At 37.7% G+C, this 20929-nt stretch overlaps 1 protein-coding gene across 1 annotated transcript; it reads right to left on the reverse strand.

Annotated features, from left to right (window-relative positions):
- Positions 1 to 1508: 1508 nt before the first annotated feature.
- Positions 1509 to 2277, reverse strand: LOC149202244 (uncharacterized). The gene has a single exon (XM_089401531.1). The coding sequence runs from the start codon at positions 2275 to 2277 to the stop codon at positions 1555 to 1557; it is 723 nt and encodes a 240-aa protein (XP_089257657.1). The 3' UTR covers positions 1509 to 1554.
- Positions 2278 to 20929: the final 18652 nt, after the last annotated feature.

Below are 20929 nucleotides of genomic sequence, written 5' to 3' on the forward strand. Positions count from 1 at the left end.
CCATTCTTAAAAACAACCATGTAAAATAATACTCCCTGTTTATGTTTTGAAATGTGCTCGGCAAAAAGATTGACATTAGTAGTATGGGCACCATTCTGCATATGAATATGTCATGTAAAAGCATTTCATGAGTTAACTGACACAAACAGCCAACTTGAAGCTATCGAAAGAAGAATCCTCCAAGCGATTTTCGAAATGTGTTTCCAAGTATCTTTTTTATTGTCAAATCTGTGTGAATTTTGTGAATTTTTGTTTATATATATATATATATATATATATATATTTTGAATTATTTTCTTTCTTTTTTTTTTTTTGTTAAACAACAAATTTTTAAAAAGAAAACATTCAAATAAATGAAAACCTAATTTTTTTATTTTTTTATTTTTTTTTGTTGTGTTGATTTTATTTATTTTTTTTTTTTTTTAAATAACAAATTAAAAAACATAAATTTTTTAATTTATTATTTAAGTTGAAATGTTATTTTTTTTAAATTATAAAATCAACAAAATAGTATTTATTAAAACCTAATAATGAAAAACTATCATTAAAATAAAGTTAGGTTTTTTTTTTTTTTTTTTTAATTAAAAATAAAAATAAAATAAGAAAATCCTTTTTTTTTAAATAAAAATTATTTTGTATTGTTTTTGATTTTTTTTTTATTATCAACACAAAATATTTTTTATTTTATTTAAATTAAAAACAACACACAATTTTTTAAATAACAAAAAAAAAAATTGTATGTTGATTTTTGGGATTTTTTTAAACAACAATTAAAAAACAAATTTTTTAATTTGTGATTTTGTTAAGTTGAAAATCAACAAATTTGTTTTTTTTTTTTAATTAAAACCTAGTAAAGAAAACTTCTAAAAATATACTTCTTTCTGAAGTGTTTACCACCTTTGATGGCAAATACTCATTAAGAAGTTCCACCTTCGGCACATAGGAATCCCTCAGCTCGAAGTTATTTTCGCAGGGCACAGTCATCTGCATTGAATCTCCCTTCTTGGTATGGAATGACCATCATCTGTAGGACCATTTTTCTCTGCTACAGTGTTCTGATCATGTTCTTGGGCTCTCTTAGGACTTGTACATTTGGCACTCTTTCTATACACACTGACCAAATATGTAGCAAGCATCACAACTGCAAAAATAGATGCACCTCCACCTGATGATGTGCTCAGTTCCTCTGGATCTTGAATGAAAAGGCTCTCAAAACTCTGTATTTCACCGTTAGTTTCTGTTTCAGATGAGGAGAAAACAAAGTCATGTGAACCACTATTACCAAAATGAGACTCAGATTCATGAGATACATCTGCACCAATGTCCATAATTGATACCAATTCAGGAATACTGTCCTCAGAACTATTAACATTTTTTTCTGCATCTACTGGTAAGTTTTCTATATCATGTACACTGTCTAGAATGACAGATTCAAGAACTTGGGTATTCTCTGCATCAACTGAGACTTCCACCACAAAGTAGTAACGAGATTTACAATCTTCTTATCCTCTATAGTCAAAGATACTCTAACAAACATGGTATGAACCTTCATAATCAGAAAAGCAGTGGCACAACAAAACAGTATATAGTCGCCCTGTAGCTAATACAAGCTGTTGGGAACATGTTAAATTGTTTAGACCAAGCCACGTACCTAACCATATTCCTTTGGCGGAACCACACATACGAGTCATACAAAAAGCCACCATTCCTGCTCAGCCAAAACAAAAAAATATTCATATTCTGGACAATGCGAGACATCTGCTGCATACCAGGTGCTGGCATTACCCTTTCAACTGGTCCAAACTTGCCATCACGCTTGTCCAGTTCAACTTTGTGTTGTGTCTGCATGCATGCACAAACCGTGCAGTAAACACCATCTGACAAACAATTTAACAAATTTGAGGCAGCTTGAAGTTCATCACTGCCAACAATACATGCAATAATAGAGAAGATACAAGCCAGCTGTTGGAGAACAAACATGAAGCCAATGATGCAATTGTCACATTTAGTTGTCTGGATATTGAATTCATTTTGCAAAAGGAACCGAGTAGAAGCAACAGAATTTCCAAAGCAGCGGAAAACCTCTGTGCACAGACAAAACTCAGGACACCGACTTTCACCACAACTACCACTGCAGGGCATGTAACCAGCACAGCAAACATATCTTGACATGTCATTGTATAGTGCTCGCTTCCGCAGTAAATAAGAGGCGCATGGTCCACAAAATAATGAGAAGCAGCAGTAGGGTGTATCCGCTGTGATTGTGCTCAAGATCATGGTGGCGAAGATCGTGCACCTACTCTTGATCATAATGGCAGTGATGCTCCCGGGGATTTTCCTAGATCTGTCACGAAAACTCTGTGAGTGTATGACAGCCGTCTGCGGATTGTGCTCACTCCCACTTTAGACGATTCGCGTATCGCAACAAACTACCGTTGGCGTCGTCGGGGCGATGGACATTATCCTTTTTCTTTTTCTTATTTTGTTTAAGTCGTTCAATTCGTTCATAACCTCTACGCGTGATTACTTCATTGTAGAGCTGTGCACTACATTCTGGGGATAAGCTCTCCGCCTCAACCTGAACGGAAGGGTATCTCCTAGGTCGGCGCCGCGCAGTAAGCTAGTCAATGCGCTATGAAATACCCAACCTGGCTTATACCAAAGAGATTTTCCATCCGGCTCATTATTAACAACAAATAGATTCTCCGCGTTCTTAGTTTCTCCGCCTGGCTTGGTCGATAAAGACATTGAAAACACCGTCCCTCGTAGGTGGCAGAGGCCTAGATGAAAAAGAAGCGATGGAAAAAGAGCCATAGAAGCAATGTCTCTCAACGCCCAACAAAGCACCGAGAATCCCAATTTCTACCACAAAAATGATTGCTTTCAACCAGTATTGAAGCACTGAGAGATAACCAAGCTACAAAAATAACTCACCGACCCAACAGCTGCAGAAGCAATCAGACATCAAGGGATTACAGTGGTGGTGACTCGTATTCTTGAGAGAGTGGCAACTGATATAGAAGGATTGTAGAGGAATATCGATCAAGAGAGCTTGAAGATCTAGTCCTATCAATACCTTGGTGGAATGTGTTTATACTGGCAAATAAAGAAGAAGCAATAAGTCAACCAGGCCATGGATGGAATAGGAGTCCGCGGGTTGGAGATGGAAAAGAAACCAATGTTCCACCAAGTTTCGAGGATGGGGGAATGCGGGAAGAGGGAGACACACAGGGGGTGCATGGGAGCACCCCAAACTTTTGCTGCCTTCCGATCAAAAGAATGAAATATGAGTGTTGGAGACAAGAGCTGCCTTCTGATCAATAACGAATTCAAAACCCTTTGCACTAATGAGTTTGACTGTGTCCTCCTTCCTCATTGTGCTGCCTTTCGCTGTCAAGAAGAAGGACGCCGACGCTGCACTTGCGATGATAGGAGGATTCGATCCCCAACCAATTGAATTTTATTGCATACAATTGCTGGAAACTAAGAAACTCGGGGCATTACAGGTTCCTTGACTGGATCGATGGCCAGGCCAAGGAAATCCAAACAAGCGTGACACTGTGTCTCCTCGACATATTATTTCGCCTTCCAATGAAAGCTAAAAATATACCAGTTCTGACTCGATAAAATGGTAATTTTTTTTATTTTTTTATTAATGTTTTTTTTATTTAAAAAAAAAACAAAATGATTAGTGATTTTTTTTAAAACCAAAGAAAATGGTTAAAAAAAAATTTAATATCTAACAAAAACAAATTTTTTAATATCTAACAAAAACAAAATGGTTAAATTTTTTTTTTTTTTGATAATAATAATATATGTTATGATACATATAGTATTATTATTTTGTGGAATTATTATTTTTTTTTAATCTAAAATTAAAAACTAAATGTTTTATTTTTTATTTTTTTAAATCTAAAATTAAACAAAACTAAATTTCATCTAAAAATTTAAAGGTGTTTTTTCATTCAAAAAATTCTCTATTGTCTTTTTGCAAATTAATTCGCCAACAAGAGTATTTTTATTTGAACAAAATCAATAGACTTTCTGATCTTCCTGATCGCACGAAGCGCAGAAAGAGAGCATACTAATCGATTGATTCGTTTTTATTCATGCAGGGGGGGGTTTGAAAAGACGAAGTTTAAAACTAGCTAAACACTAAAACATCAGAAAACTCAAACATGAATTCCTTTGTGAAGATCATGTTGTCACCAGGTCTCACAAGTTATTTTATCTAAAGAAAACTAAATACTGAATTAAATTCTAATGCCTAATCCCTTAGCACCATCCCCGGCAACGGCGCCAAAATGTTGGGCAATTTATTGGACTTAAATTGTTGCATAAATTATCGACCAGGGAAACTCGTAAGCTTGTGATGATGCTAGCACAATATATGCAGGAGTAGGCAACTAACTCTATGTCTAACTAAATTATTTAAGATTCAATACAATATGCAAGGGAAGAGGCTCCTAACTAAGGAGGTCCTGGTTGTCCTTCCCTACAGTATCATAGAGAAATCATTCATAAAACCAGAAACTTGAAATAAAGACAAGAGAATGAACTTAATTGTTGTTCAGATTCAAGTAGAGAGAGAGACTAACTTAGTCTCTTGATTGTCCTCTCATGTACTAGTCCAAACTAAACTAAGATTCATTCACAAGCATAAGAAATGAAATAACTTGAAACATGAAAGCAAAAGGATGAATTTCAATTACCAATGGAGAGAGAGCCTAACTTAGACTCTTGGTATCTCCTCATATGATACTTGAAACATAAAAGCAAAAGAATGAATTTCAATTATCATGCAAATCAAATAGAGAGAGAGAGCCTAACTTAGACCCTTAGTTGTCCTCTCATATGCTGATTAGATTCTAATTTAAAACTCATTCATCAATCACAAACAAATCCTCAAACATCTAGACAAATAAATGAAATAAGATCTAATATGAAATAACATGTTTCTCTCATCCTTTTAGAGTGAGCTCAATTCTCTTAAGAACAAGACAAATTATTCCATATACTACATTAAGGAAAATTAAATCTAAAACTACATAATGGAAATATATGTAAAACTTATATCTAAAACTACATAATGAAAATATATGTAAAACTTATATCTAAAACTACATAATGAAAATATATGTAAAATGAAGCTTTATTCTATTCCATCATCAGTTTGGATACATGCTCTAAGAGTCCTCCCTTTGGAATGGAGGAGGTACTCCTATTTATACAATAGGATGAGATAACAAACTCATAATGATGATCCACTAATCTCTCTTTTAGTTCCATACATTTCTCAACCATCTAGACACATAACCCTATCCTCCATGATTTCCTCCATGAGGTCCATGATGATCTTTTCCATGAGGCTTATCTTATCAAATTCGAATTTGATCATTCAAGGCCACATAAAGATGTCCTAGAAGCTTCCTTTGTACCTACACATGTCAACAAACTCATTCTAATTGTTAGGTATAAGTATAAGCATTTTATTTTCTAAAGTTTAGCCATAAATTCACTTAAAAATGTTAAGAATTAATAAACTTTGTTAAAACATAGTTATAACCCAATAATGAGGTAAATGGAATGATATGGAGGTGGAATGGAGGTGACATGAAGGTAAAATGTGAAGATATTGGTGAATAATGGAGTGAAAATAGGGACCATTGTGAGGCCCAACAACAAGATTGTAAGAAGTTTTTATTTATAGTAAAAAGAAGACAAAGATGAAAATAGCGGTGGTTTTTTCCCACATTGGGTTTCCACCTTAAATCATGGTGTTCATGTGTGTTGCTTATGTGTGACGGTTTATTTTGTTCTTACTGCACATGGTTACTATTTATATAATGTTGAATGAAGTACTGATGAACTGGATTATGATTAAAAAAAAGAGAGATGACTTAACTGAAAAATATGTTTTACTAGATATACACTAGTTGTATGAATAACAATCGCATACACAAGCGAGTTCCCTTCAATAAAGTCACGTACATAAATCAGGATATGAAATTGAAAATTTTAATGGTTTGAAAATACTAATTTACCCCACCCCCCCTCTCTCAATATTTTTCCCAACAATAAAAAGAGTAATAGAGTGTTCTTTACCTGCTTCAGTAGTGGAGGGAAGCAAGATACTTTCGGATGTGGCCATATGTTCCTCCTCTTCTTTGGCCACATATTGTACATGATTTGGTGTAGAAATAAGAAAGGTTATAATTAATACACCATTTGCATTTAAATACTTTTAATTGTATTCCATTCTACATTTTTTTATAACACATGAAAAACCTGCAATACCGAGTTGAACATCAATCTCAAGATTAGGCACTCCATCATTAGTAGGCTCATGTGTTGTACATACATTGCTTGCCTTCTTTTTACAATCACGCACATTACTTTATGGCCAAAAATAATAACCCATAGATTGTACAAGTAATGCTTTATAAATGCTATTTGTTTCTTTTATCTTCATGAGTGTTATGTTCGATGCTAGAAGACTGTGAAGACACCAAGCTTGTACTCTGTCCAACCACAACTTGATAGTCATACTTGAAAGAAAGTTGTGGGTCTTCCTTTGTGGGAGTCTCTTTAAACTGTGTCCCCTACAATTTTGCATTAGAACATGAATTTTTCTTCTTTCATGACATTAAATTAAAATTGTTAACAATTTATAATTTTGATGCAAATTATTTTTTTATATACTTACAATTTTTGTGGCCATTTTTGAGTAACCACCTGGGCCAAGATGATGTTTCCCTGTTTATCTATTCTAGCTTGTGTGGGTTTGGAATTATCTGGGAGCCTATATTTTAAACATTGAAAAACTTAATTATATGTCATAATGATGATAAAGCATCATAATTACATTATTAAACGTGCCTCATACCTTCCTGTTCCGGGTGGAGTCTTCCCTGCTTTTCGAAGTGCCTTCTCATGTGCATCTTCCATGAGTGCTCTCCAATCCATATTTGGAATCGATGGAGGGCACTCATGCGACCTGGCCCTTTCCAATTTTGACCTATAATGGTCCCACAAATATTTTAAATGTAGGCTTGATTTTGACATAACTCCATATTTTTTGAAGGTACCATCACCAAACAAGCGAACCATCATGTTAATAAGTTCTTCTTTTAACTTGAAACTTTGAGCTTTCCAATTTGTGTGAATGGTCAGCCAAAATATTTTCGAGTCTATGTCATAGAAATTCCTATAAAATATGTCATTCCCTGCAAAATAATATTATCATTAGTTTAAAATAATCACAAAATATATGTTAATTTCATTTTGGTTGTACTTAATATTTAAAACACTTCTTAAATACCTGAAAGTTTCTCTATTTTCATAGGGACATTGTCATCATCTACCAAAAATGTGATTGGTAGTGATCTTGTGCTAGTAACATGGGAAGATCCAGGAAAGCTCATTTCAAATTGTGCAATTGTATCATGCTTTACATCCACAACATCATGTGTATATCATGACGTATGTTGTTCAAGGGGTGCAGATCCTGTTGTGGTTGGTTCACTAATTGTACCGATCTCAATGACCAGTGAATCACTCACAGGTGAGGCATTGGTGCTGCTACCAACGTCGGCCTGACCCATAGTTGTAGCATGAGGATCGAAATCCACCAAAAAATCATGTAAAATAAAGAGTTTTTTTAATAAAGGATGAGATAACTAAATCATAAACAAATAATTGGGATAATTAAATGAGTTCCTCACCCCATACCGACAAAATTTTTACGACAAGGTTTTGATTTCTCCTTTTATCTCATATATCCAAGGCTCAATCAGAATTAAAGAATTAAGTTTCTTGTTTTCTTTGAATCTAAGCTTCCTTATTGATTGCATTGGATCAATGGACATAAAAGCTACATCATCAGAAACCTCTTCCTCATGAGCATCTGTGGACTGTGCTAAGGCTAGTGCCTTCCCCTTATCACCTTGTTTATCAAATAAGTGTAATTTGTAATTCATCCACAATTAATTATCATTATATTAATAATAAAATCACTATTGACATATGTCTAAATTTATATAGAAACTTCACGTAGTAAATGAAAATCATAACATACAATAGACATTGCTTACAAGTTGGGTAAAATTGAATACATATCGCCGCCATAATAGCAATATTTTTATTTATTCTATTCAAATTGTAATCATTGAGCAACCCTTCCCTTGAAAATATTGATTTAATGGCACATACGAATACACAGTTTCCTTCACATCCCTCGAATATGCAATTGGGTTGCTTATTTGTGGTGATGGGTCATGTACTATTTATAAACCCTGCAATATTCCCTGTTGCTTTTGGCCTTCCATCAATATACATAGTTACACCTTTATTTTCATCATTATCTTTTAGTTGCATATAATTTGTGCTCACTCCATATCTTCACATAATTTTGGTATATTGGACTAGTCGTACCAAATGATTGTAGTTGTTACAGTGTCTGACATCATCAATTCATTTAATCCGTCGTAACATACCTTTATGCCTTCCATGGAAAATAGCCCCAAACCATGTAATGATGATGGGGAAATGATTTATATCCTTTCATTGACAAAAAACTTAGTGTTTATCTTAGGAAGATCCTTGGGTTCCCATTTTTTCAATTGATGTTTGTATCTCAAGGGCACCTCGATGTCATTTATGCTCTCATTATCATAAGAACATGATCCCACTTTAGCAAGAAAAATTTCCATGCGCCTATGGAATTTAATTATAATATTTTCACCTCTAGTTGATCTTCGCATGCTAGACTACATAGCATATGTTTGGTCAATTTCTTCTATCCTACCTGAAATTTTTTCACTTGATGAAGATAGATCTAACAAATACCTGTTTGGTTGAACATCCTATAACACTCCATCAAATGAGAGAAATTGTTAGCAAGTGTCATAAGGGATGTTGAGAAATGTCTTGACGAAACCACAAGAACATTATAATAGTACAAGTGAGTTAGAAGAAAGTTCTTTGTGTTTAACCATATGGAACTCCTCCCTCTAGCTGCATCACAATAAACATTTTCATAGGATGAGTCATAGGAGCCATATCCTTGACTAGATCAATAACGAGATGTCCACTATCCACAACTAGAACTACTCTGGGTGAATTATCCTCATTCATGTCCTTGGGACGAACTTCTCCATTACACATACCCACCCCATGATGTCAAGTAATGGAAAATCGAGAACAATCCACCATTAAGTGGACCACTACATGGCATCTAGAACAACAAATGACACATCCATATAGTTAAGAATATGAGTATAGGAAATATCACCACTAACATTTTGGATTGATTCATATAAACCCTACCTAGCATTGATATCAACTAGAATCTGGGCCATTAACCACAAGTTATTCTCTACATACCCATCATCACCTATAATATAGGGTCTAATTGCATATCCTATGGATTTAATACCTACATTATTCCAAATTTCAAGTGGGATATTGGGAAATTTTACCCAAATCAAAACATTATATGATTTATATGTATCCACACATCAAAAAAAGGGTGCCATAGTATAAGCCCAAGAAAACAATGATTCATTAACCATGTTTGGGCCAATATATTCCATGCTCCCTCCTCATACCAAAGGATAAAACCATGCCATCCTCTCAACGTGAAATGACTAATGGAACTATACATGAGAAAAGGAAACCCAAATTATTGCATACACAAAGAAAAATGACCTATACTCACACATCAATTCAAGAACTTACTGACTAATGTTTTGTTGAGAAATTCCTAACTTAATAAAGAGAAATGTCCTTTCCTTCCCCAAGATCAATATTATTCCCATGGGATTTGACGAGTCTTTTCCTATACCAATGACTATTGTGGCTTGGTTTTGGAACAGGTAATGAACCTCTATGCTCCTCAATCCTTAATCCCACTCCAATGGAAGGAAAGGATGAAGAGTGCCAAATGTAGAGTTTGACCCACCTTTGATTGGGATAGTGCTACATGCCATGTTATGGACACCCATAGCCACAAAAGCATCCACATTAAGTGCCACATGAGAGGTCTCGGGCCTATTATTAATCTCAAATGATGGTGGATGTAGATTTCCAAATCCATGAGTGGAAATGTTAGGAATTGTCAGTGAATACTTACTCATCTTCGGTCTTCATAATTGTCTATGTACCATGACTTGATGTAATCAATGTACTTGTCAAAATAAAAAGAAAATAAAATTGTATTTTTGCAAAATAAAATTATTTATTCAAGAATGGGTTTCTTTCCCATTGATTATTTTGTCTTAGGTTTAGCACCCATTTGTGTGCTCTAGGGTTGTGACAAGGTCAAAGTCAAGGTCATGATGTAAATTCCCATGAAGGGCTCTTGAATTGATGTAAAATAAATATTTTAAATGTAAAAATGAGATCTAGAAGCTACCAAGTGATGGGTCAGCCAACCCATCAAGGTGGCCCCACAAGAGGCCCTTGGACCTCACCAAAATACTATATAAAAGAGAGGTATTCGAACTCATTGGAGATAGATAAGAAATTCACACTCTTCAACAATTCTGATAAAAATTCAGAGTGAGAAAGAAGAGAAGGATAGTGAGGAAAGGAATAGAAGTTTATTTTTTTGACTTGGGCATTAATTCTTTGTTTGGCAAGCTCAGATACTTGGGAAGGAAGTTATCTTTGTTTATAATTTGAGCCAAAGAAGAACAACAGACCAAGTTAAAGAAAGAAGCAATTTTTTTTGGGTGGCTAGCCTATCACTTGGTAAGTTGTCTTATTCAAAGGTCTTGGAAGTCTTCCTTGAATTTCTAAAAGAAGAGAAGTTTATGGGTTTTCCCCTATGCAGGGGTTTTTCCCTGGCATGGAGCCTATTTATGGTGTTCTTGTTTGCATTGTGATTTTATTTATTGGCATTGTCTTGATGATAAACACATCATAATAATAATGATAATGGACTAACACCGCACGATTATAACATTATGTGAAATTATATAGAAAGAACAATAACAATACAATGAAAATAAAAGGAACATAAGAAGAAAAGCATTCACATATAGAGACACTTGTTACAACTTTACATTGGCCATAGAAACACTGAAACCACTTACATATTTGAATTGTCATTACTATAATATCATCAACTTTGTCATGCCAATATTGTCACTAAGGTTTGAGGTTTCAAAAAATGATAGCATGGATACCTTTCCTACGGGGTGCCATACTATTGTGCTGCATACTGAATTGAAATGATTAAATCAAACATGGTGACATACTACTATGTTGCAAACATGTGCAGTGTCATGCAAATACTGAAATGCAATGTGTAAATCATGTCGTGTTAATAGCGTATCAATATAATAGACTGTATAGTTGAATGATGATGTTACAACGAGATCATCATACATAGAGATTCAGATATATATATACGATGCCTGCCAATTATGCCATGCAATGAGATCTCATAACATATGTGGCATATATACAATAGGGGGTGCTAATATACCATAGTACACCAGTTCCTAGAACAACAATGCTACCAATGGAGATGAGACCTTAGTAAAAATCCAAGTTCTGAGCATAAATCCAAGATCTTACCATGGTAATCAAAGCGTAGTCCTATTAAAAAGTAAGAAGATGTTTCTTAAGCCTATTTTCAAGAGTTCAAACAATCAAGAAATCCATCCTCTCAAGATAAAACTCATTGCTAATTGGATCATAGTTCTAAGCACTATATGTAGCCCTATTCTCAAGTCCATAACAACAACTTGCATTCAAAATCATTAAACTTTGGAAGGAAAGAAAGGACTCAAGAAGGAATGAATAGATTAATTAAATTATAACCATGCTACTAATCTCTTATTAATGCATGCATTGAGAAAATAAGCTTTTGTTTTAGGGTAGAAATGGTCCCAATTGTGCCTATTGTGACAAATTTTTGAAAACCATAGAATTGCAGGTGTTCAAGAAGGAATGTGGACTTACCATTACTTAACCCTGATGCCTGAATCCAACAAATACTATGAATTCTTGAAGGAGTCTACATAGAGAAGGGAATGTTGAATAAAATGTAGGGAGGAGCCACCGAGAATCGCCCAGGCCGGTCTATAAGAATCAAATGTATGGAGGAGCCACCGAGAAACACTCAAGTGAACATCGAATGGAATGTAGAGCAGAGCGACTGAGAAACCCTCAAGTCTGCAAGAATTGAATGTAGGGAGGAGCCACTGAGAAACACTCAAGGGAATGTCAAATGGAATGTAGGGAGAGGAGCCATCGAGAAACCCTTAGATATACTACAAGAATCGAATGTAGGGAGAGGAGCCACCGAGAGACCCTGAGGTCTACTGCAAGAATCAAATATGGGGAGTGGATCCACCGAGAAACCCTGAGGTCTACTACAAGAATCAAATGTGGGGAGTGGAGCCAGTGAGAAACCCTCGTGTTTGTTGTAAGAATTAAATTTAGGGAGTGGAGCCACCGACAAGCCCTAAGGTATATTGCAAGAATCGAATGAGGGGAGAGGAGCGACCGAGAAGCCCTCGGGTCTACTAAAAGAATCGAATGTTGGGAGCAGAGCCACCAAGAAACCCTCGGGTCTACTGCAAGAATCAAATGTAGGGAGTAGAATCACCAAGAAACCCTAAGGTATGCTGCAAGAATTGAATGTGGGGAGCAAAGCCACTAAGAAACCCTAAGGTCTACTACAAGAATTGAATGTGGGGAGTGGAGCCACCAAGAATCCCTTAGATCCGAATCAAATGTATAAGGGAGCATAACCACCCAGCAAACTCACAGTCTATAATCTACAAGAATCGAATGTATCGAATGTATAAGAGAGTGGAGCCATCGATAAAACTCACAGTTATGCGAAAACCATATGCAATGACATGCCAAAAAACGTATAAGGGAGCGGAGCCACAGACAAAACTTACAGTCTATGCGAAAATCATATGCAATGACTACCAAAAACATATATAAGAGCTAGGAATTAATAATTATTGTTACACAGTAATTTGTCACTGTCCTTATCTCAGTCCCTCTACTGTGTCATGTGTCAAATTAACATGTTCATATCTTCCCACCAGTGTAAGAAGATTATGAAAATGCTCTCTAATCCTGAAAATTGACCCTTTTTTACTAAGTTTCTGCATCATCGCTAGTAAACCCTCAAAATCCGCGACGATTCTCTGTCATGCACTATGTCATTGCGACGTCATCGCTAGTCCCCAATTCATGACCCGCGATGATCCAGATTTGGTGAATTAGTTCAAACACTCGACCTTCTGGATGTTTCTAGAGCTGGTTGTTGGGTCAATTTAGGTTGCCTTTCCGCCTTTGGGATGGTGGTTCCACCTCTTGTGCAACCCCCCTTGAGGATAAGCTCCCTCTCCCTTGTTTCATGGAGGCTCCTCCTCCTATAAAATCACTCACCATTGCTATGATCTACTAGTTCCTAATTCTTGGATTGTTGGTTGTTAGTTCTTGTTTTGAGCTCTGTAGATAGCTTTGGTGTGAGTGTGACAAGTGTGGGATTGCTTTGTAGTTTGCAAGAAGGTGTGGAGTGCTCTTAACCTTATGTAAAGCTTGTGAATGAGAGAGAGAGAAAGAGAGATATTGCTATTTGGAAGACCCATTTTTGAGAGTGAATGCTTGAAGAAACATACTGGTTGGACCCTCTAAGAAGGCTTGCGACATCAAGACTTGGTTGCAAGCTTTACTCTTGATTCATTATTAATACAATCAATGATGATTTCCTATGTCTTGTATGTAATTTACTGGATAGATCATGACTTCTTGACTTTATGATTAAATAGATCATTGTTGTTTCTCGGTTACGTGCTCTATTGTTTCTTTGTGGTGTTTCAGGTTGATTTCTAATTAAGGAGAAGGAAACCGAAGCTGGAGCAGTGCAACGGAACTTCATCAACGACCGGTTTGAGGTAGGCCTCCAACGATGACTATTTAAGGGAATCAATTGTTGTTTTGTCCTTGTTGTGACCAGACCCACTCTAGGGCTAGAGGGGTTGCCTCTGTCCGCAGAGGGAACGCTTTCTTGCATCACAAGTTGGCGACTCCATTCGGGAACAGCTAGTTCCGGCAATGGTGGAACTGCTCAAAACATGTAATGGTCAAGAGGCTGGCTAATAAAACCACTCGTCATTGTGGTTCCTCAGGAAAGGAAAAACAACCAAGTGAAAGCATATGATTGTCCAAAGAGATGGTGGTGATGGAATGAAACAACCAAGGCTCATCTAGTAGAAATTAGTAGATAAAAACAGCAATCACGAGGTGTAAACTGGGTATGGGTTCATTTTTACACAAGCTTGAACCATGGAGAACTCTGCTTAGATTCGGTTTCATGTTTACACAAGATTGAAATGAAAAACTATGCTTGTTATGAGTTCGCATGCCCCCAGGCATAATGATGCAAATCGAGGTACATGTCCCCCAAGCTTCATTGCATTCAACGAGGTGGATGGAATGAAGGTTCACTTTCGAGATCTTGGAAAGACTCAACTTGGATTTTACGAGATCTTAATCAAAGATTCGATTTGGAAAGGGATTTGTTTCATTTTTTAATGAGGTTGACACAATAAAAGAACCATCCTCATAACCTTTGTTTCATTTGTGAATGATGTTGACACAAGATCAAGAACTTTCCTCAACACTCCTTATTTCATTTTTTACACAAGCTTGAAACGAAAAACTATGCTTGTTATAAGTTCGCATGCCCCCAACATAATGATGCAAATTGAGGTACATGCCCCCCAAGCTTCATTGCATTCAACAAGGTGGATGGAATGAAGGTTCACTTTCGATATCTTGGAAAGACTCGACTTGGATTTTATGAGATCTTAGTCAAAGACTCGATTTGGAAGAGAGAGTTGTTTCATTTTTTTTAAATGAGGTTGACACAGTAAAAGAACTATCCTCAGAATCCTTGTTTCATTTTTTAATGAGGTTGACACAAGATCAAGATCTTTCCTCAAGACTTCGTATTTCATTTTTTAATGAGCTTGAAACAAGGTCAGGAACTATGCTCGACCTTGATTCATTTTTTAACGAGGTTAACACAAGATCAAAACTATCCTCGGAACTCCTTGATTCATTTTTTAACGAGCTTGACACAAGATCGGGAACTATGCTCATCACTCCTTGTTTCATTTTTTAACGAGGTTGACATAGGAACAAACTATCCTCGTACTCTTGTTCATGGGACAGATGAGAACATGGCTCCCAAGAGGTCTTCACTAGATGGAAGAAACACACTCTGGGAGGAACACATGTCATGAGGCACAAATGAAAGATCAGGTTCCAATGCCCCCAATACATGATGCACGAGACCATCTGCATGATCAGCAGTAGAGGCGGAGACGAAATGGGTAGCCACATAATTGACATGTGGCAAGGAAGGTACTGCTTGCGGATGAGAACCAAGAGGGGATGACAGTTGCGTAGGAGGCACCGGGGGACTAAAGAACGATAATTGATCTATAGTCACCATTCTTCCGTCGTGTGGAAAACAAACCACACGAAAAAGTGAAGAGACAAGGGCCCCCATGGCATAAACATAGTCACAGCCAAGGATAAGACTGAAATCTAAAGCACCTTGGACAACCATGACATCTATATAGACGGTCTTGCCCCCCAAAGTAACAGGAAGCTTCAGGAGGATCCCTAAAGGTTGACTGGTTCCTCTGTCAAACGCCAACAGATTCTGTGTGACTGGCACAAGCTATGGGGAGCCCAAATCTTGCCAAGTAGTGGAAGGCATAAGACTGACAGACGCACCCTCATCCAAGACAGTGCCAGGTACTGCCTTATTATAGGCATGTATTGTAATTTGGAAATGCACATAGGATGGAAGGTGGAAAGTAGTCAAGTGACTCCAGTCGAAGGAAACGACTGAACTACTTGGTGGGGGAATTGTCTGAGTGCCCCCCTGCTCTACAGGAACAGAAGAAGGACTCTCTTGATCAGCGAGAATAGGAGGGTCCTTTTCGAACTCTGGAGAACCTGACGAGAAGAGAAGAACATGAGCATGACACTCTTCCGAAACAGAGTGATCAACAGGTGGTGAACCCAAGTCGACACTCTCTCCGACCAATGGTTGGTCCAAAACAGGCTGAGCACAGCTAGGCTCGGAAGGAGGAGGACGAACAAGAGAAGAATCTAAGTCAATCTCATTGTCGACGAGGAGAGGGTCTGAAGAGAGCCTCTGATAACCAATGGGAAGTTGGGGTGAAAAAGTTGTAAGACTATCCAAAACGGTGGAAGCTTTATCCATGAGCGGACAAAGGTGAAGGGGATGGTTGCCTTCACATAGCCTACAGGGGAATCGAATCTTCCCTTTCTTCTTACCGTGGTGAGTTGATAGGGTAGCATCGCCATGAGCTTCAGAGGACGACGAGGGATGAGCCGGATCGTGAGACCATACTTCTAAGATCCTAGGAATGTCAGGACAATCACGAAGAAGATGGTCACCCTTGCACAATTTACAAGGAAACTTAACCTTCCACGGAGGAGCAGAAGGTGGTCTGACCTGAGATGTACTCGGAGCAGTAGCTGCACAGGTGGCCTCGCGTTTATTGGACTTCTTCTTCTTCTTCTTCTTCTTAGTCTCCTGGTTACTAGATGTGGAAATTTCACTAGGCGAAGGAGGAGAGGAGGAGGAAGAAACAGGGGAAGAAGGCACATGCTCAACCTTGGAATCATTGTGTCATGGTTCAGACAAAGGAGACGGTGGAACAAGAGTCATGGCACTTGAGACCACCGAGGTTGAAAACAACCAAATGGGTACACCAATGGTTAACCCAGGCAAGGACAGTGTTGCCATATACAGAGCATTGGTATTTCCGCAAGGAGGACACAGACCAGGATTTCCATCTGGGGGAAGACCTTGACCGGTGGACTCGGGGATTGTTTCCATCAGGAATGAGCCTAAAAAAATCGAACTGTAATGAAGAACTCTAACTGTTACCAAGAATATTTCGTGGGCAGTAAATTTTATAACACAAGAACAAAACTTGACCTTTTCATGTTTCAAGAGTCGAGAAAAGGACGAAAAGGTGAATCTATCTCTTTCGAGGTTTAATGAGCCTAAAAGGACAAGTGCTCAGATGGACCTTTTCTTTTAAGGAGTCCGAAAAGGAACGAAAGTGACTACTCTGGAGAACTAGGCAAAAAGTTTACCAAACATCCCGTAAAACTGCATATACACCTTGGCGATCATATGAAAACCAAGGACTTTCCGTACGGCAATCAATCTTCCCGAATGTTGTGTTTGGTGCATTACGGTTTGCAAGGCGATAGACACAACTTCCTAGGGATATAGGATGATAACCTAGTGGGGTCTCCCACTATATACTCGACGGTACTGGGAGCACAATTCCGTACTAGACCGCTATTGAGTCACAGAAGGAGGAATCAGCCAACCTTGAGTGAAAACAATAGTGACTAGGTTTAACAACACCGGAGCATGTCTCTAGCCTAGACCTCTAAATTGTGTGCGTTATGTTCCAATGTGTTGTTAAGTTCATTTAGTTCATTTTAGAGTTGATCTTGAATTAGGTTTCAATTTCCAGGCCTTACCGTATGTATATTAAAAACCTAGGATGCAGCTAGAATGAGTAAAACATCTTTCACTTCAATGAACACCTACCTACAGGAGGGTAGAGAGATCATTCCCAAACCAAGAAAACCAAGACAAGTGAATGCAAACACTAAGAAACACAATGCATCAATACACTAATCTCATGATGCATCGATACTACTAATGAAAGATTTAAAATTCGCTTTCCAATTTCTCAAACATGAAAATTCGTAATGCAAATGTACTTTCACTTTCGTATGCTAAATGAATGCAAACTTTTGATTTTCTTTTTTTTTTGAATCTAAAGAGACAAACAAGCAAGTGTGAATTGATCGATCCAAACAATTGTGATCTATGCTTGGTAGTGACGAAATCAAATCAACATAAAAAATTGGTTCAATAATCGACACTAAAAATCAACCAGCAAGAAAACAAGCAGCAAAAAAGCCTCAAGCAAATCACAAGATGGTTGTGGATGAACCTTGAATAGACAAGTAACCCAAGCAAACGGTTTCTCGACGAAACTTCTAAAGGGCTAGGTCACATGGTCTAAAACACTCAATGAAATCAAAGAGACAGTACCTAACCAAAAGCAATTAAAACAAGCTAATGAGAGATAAGAAACAACAGGGGATAAACAAGATTGATGAATTCAGGAGGTAAAGTTGTAAAACAAATTTACAGGAATCGTCGCAAGTGTTACACTGACAACTAAATACGAGTCGCTAGTGTTACACTAACAACTAGAGACCGTCGCAAGTGTTACACTAACAACTAGAGACCATCGCAAGTGTTACACTGACAACTAGAGACGAGTCACTAGTGTTACACTGAAAACTAGAGACCATTGCTAAAGTACACTTATTTTCAGCGACGGTCCGATTTCAAGAGTCATCGCAGGAATTAAACTAGAAACCCGAGATGAAAGCCAAATCGTCGCGGGGACAAAGCTATAACATCAGCGACGTCGTCACGACTGTTAGGCTATCTTCCGCGACGATCTTACTTAAGCAAAAGACAAAGTAAAATCACCTAAATGACACCAAATTATCCTTCCAGATAATAAGGGGACTTCCTAGATTGACCCAGATAACCCAAAAACTGATGGTTTAACCCCAAAATTCAAGAGACACCAAATCAAAACCAAAACAAGAGCAAACAAGAGAAGAAACATACAAAGGACTCCCCAGTGGAGTCGCCAACTTGTGATGCAGGAAAGTGTTCCCTCTGCAGACAGAGGCAACCCCTTTAGCCCTAGAGTGGGTCTAGTCACAACAAGGACAAAACAACAATTGATTCCCTTAAATAGTCATCATTGGAGGCCTACCTCAAACCGGTGGTTGATGAAGTTCTGTTGCGCTGCTCCAGCTTCTGTTTCCTTCTCCTTAATTAGAAATTAACCTGAAACACCACAAAGAAACAATAGAGCACGTAACCGAGAAACAACAATGATCTATTTACTCATAAAGTCAAGAAGTCATGAGCTATCCAGTAAATTACATACAAGACATAGGAAATCATCATTGATTGTATTAATAATGAATCAAGAGTAAAGCTTACAACCAATTCTTGACGTCGCAAGCCTTCTCAGAGGGTCCAACCAATATGTTTCTTCAAGCATTCACTCTCAAAGATGGGTCTCCCAAATAGAAATATATATCTCTCTCTCTCATTCACAAGCTTTACACAAGGTTAAGGGCACTCCACACCTTCTTGCAAACTACAAAGCAATCCCACACTTGTCACACTCACACCAAAGCTATCTACAGAGCTCAAAACAAGAACTAGCAACCAGCAATCCAAGAATTAGGAACTAGCAGATCATAGCAATGGTGAGTGATTTTATAGGAGGAGGAGCCTCCATGAAACGAGGGAGATGGAGCTTATCCTCAAGGGGGGTTGCACAAGAGGTGGAACCACCATCCTAGAGGCGAAAAGGTGACCCAAACTGACCCAACAACCAGCGCTAGAAATATCCAGAAGGCCGATTGTTTGAACTAATTCGCCAAACCTAGATTATCGCGAGTCATGAACTGGGGACTAGCGACGACGTCGCAACGACACAGTGCATGACAGAGAATCATCGTGGATTTTGAGGGTTTACTAGTGACAATGCAGAAACGTAGTAAAAAAGGGTCAATTTTCAGGATTAGAGAGCATTTTCTTAATCTTCTTACACTGGTGGGAAGATATGAACATGTTTATTTGACACATGACATAGTAGAGGGACTGAGATGAGGACAGTGAAAAATTATTGTGTAACACTAGCAGACCTCTTACCCATGTATCCTACGTCCTACGACCATCTTGTTTCCCAAAGAAGGAGATGACCAGCTCTGCCTTATTGATTACAGTAAGATCCCCAACAACCACATTAAACAGAAAATATGGCGAAAGGGAGAAAAGGACATAGCACGGCTCTGTAACATAATTTATCAGTCATGGACTTCACTGTTGCAAGCATTCCAACCGCCAAAAGGACAGCACAACAGTTGTGCAGATCAGATTTACACAGTAAAGCAAGCAACCTCGTTCAGAGACTCCATCAGGCAACTAAATGCAGTTGGTGGTCAATTAAGACCCCTCCATACCTAAACGGCTAGGTGCCATTGTAATGTAAACTTATAAATACCCAGAAGAAAGATGTAATCAGGGTTGGCATTTGATGTAAGGTTCAACTTCTGGAGACTATAAACACTTTGTCACTTGTAGCGTCTCATCTTCATTTTCAGCAAATACAAGCTTCTTTTGTTGTTAACCGCTCACTGTCCATTTTCCTCTGTTCTAAGCTTGTACTTGATATGTTGTGTTCTTGATCTCTTGATGTTTAGCACTAGATAACTGTCATCTTATCTCTGTGTTATAATATTGAATGCATCACTGAATAGGTTGCTCAGGTCTCTTTCTATCTAATGCAAGAGAGTTGTCATCCTGTCTTTGCATTAATAGATTAGATTTCCAGGTTTCTGTACTAGTTGCAGCCGGCCATTACATGGCCTTGTGTATCTACTGGTGTGGTTAGTATTCTCCATATTCAGCTAATATCTAAATTGTGAGCATTGGTGGCCTAAAGCCTTGTAGTCAGAGGGTGTTCATGCATGTCTGGAGTGAAACAGAGTAGAAGTGGTTATCTGGCTTGAACCAAACCATCATTCCTTCCATTAAGATTTGCAACAATAGTTGAATTTGTATGTTACCAGGCATCTCCGAGCTACAACCTAGGAGCGTTTCTTGGAATCCTAACAGTTCCAGCAAAGCTGGTTGGTTCACAGGACTTGGAGGCATTGTAACAATTATTTATCTTCTCCTCCTCGGGCGTATAGAAAGTCTTGCTTAGCCACTAGAAAT

Source organism: Pinus tabuliformis, chromosome 2_1, assembly GCF_031772625.1.
Source record: "Pinus tabuliformis cultivar Carrire ecotype Pingquan chromosome 2_1, CPIR1, whole genome shotgun sequence".
NCBI lineage: Eukaryota > Viridiplantae > Streptophyta > Pinopsida > Pinales > Pinaceae > Pinus > Pinus tabuliformis.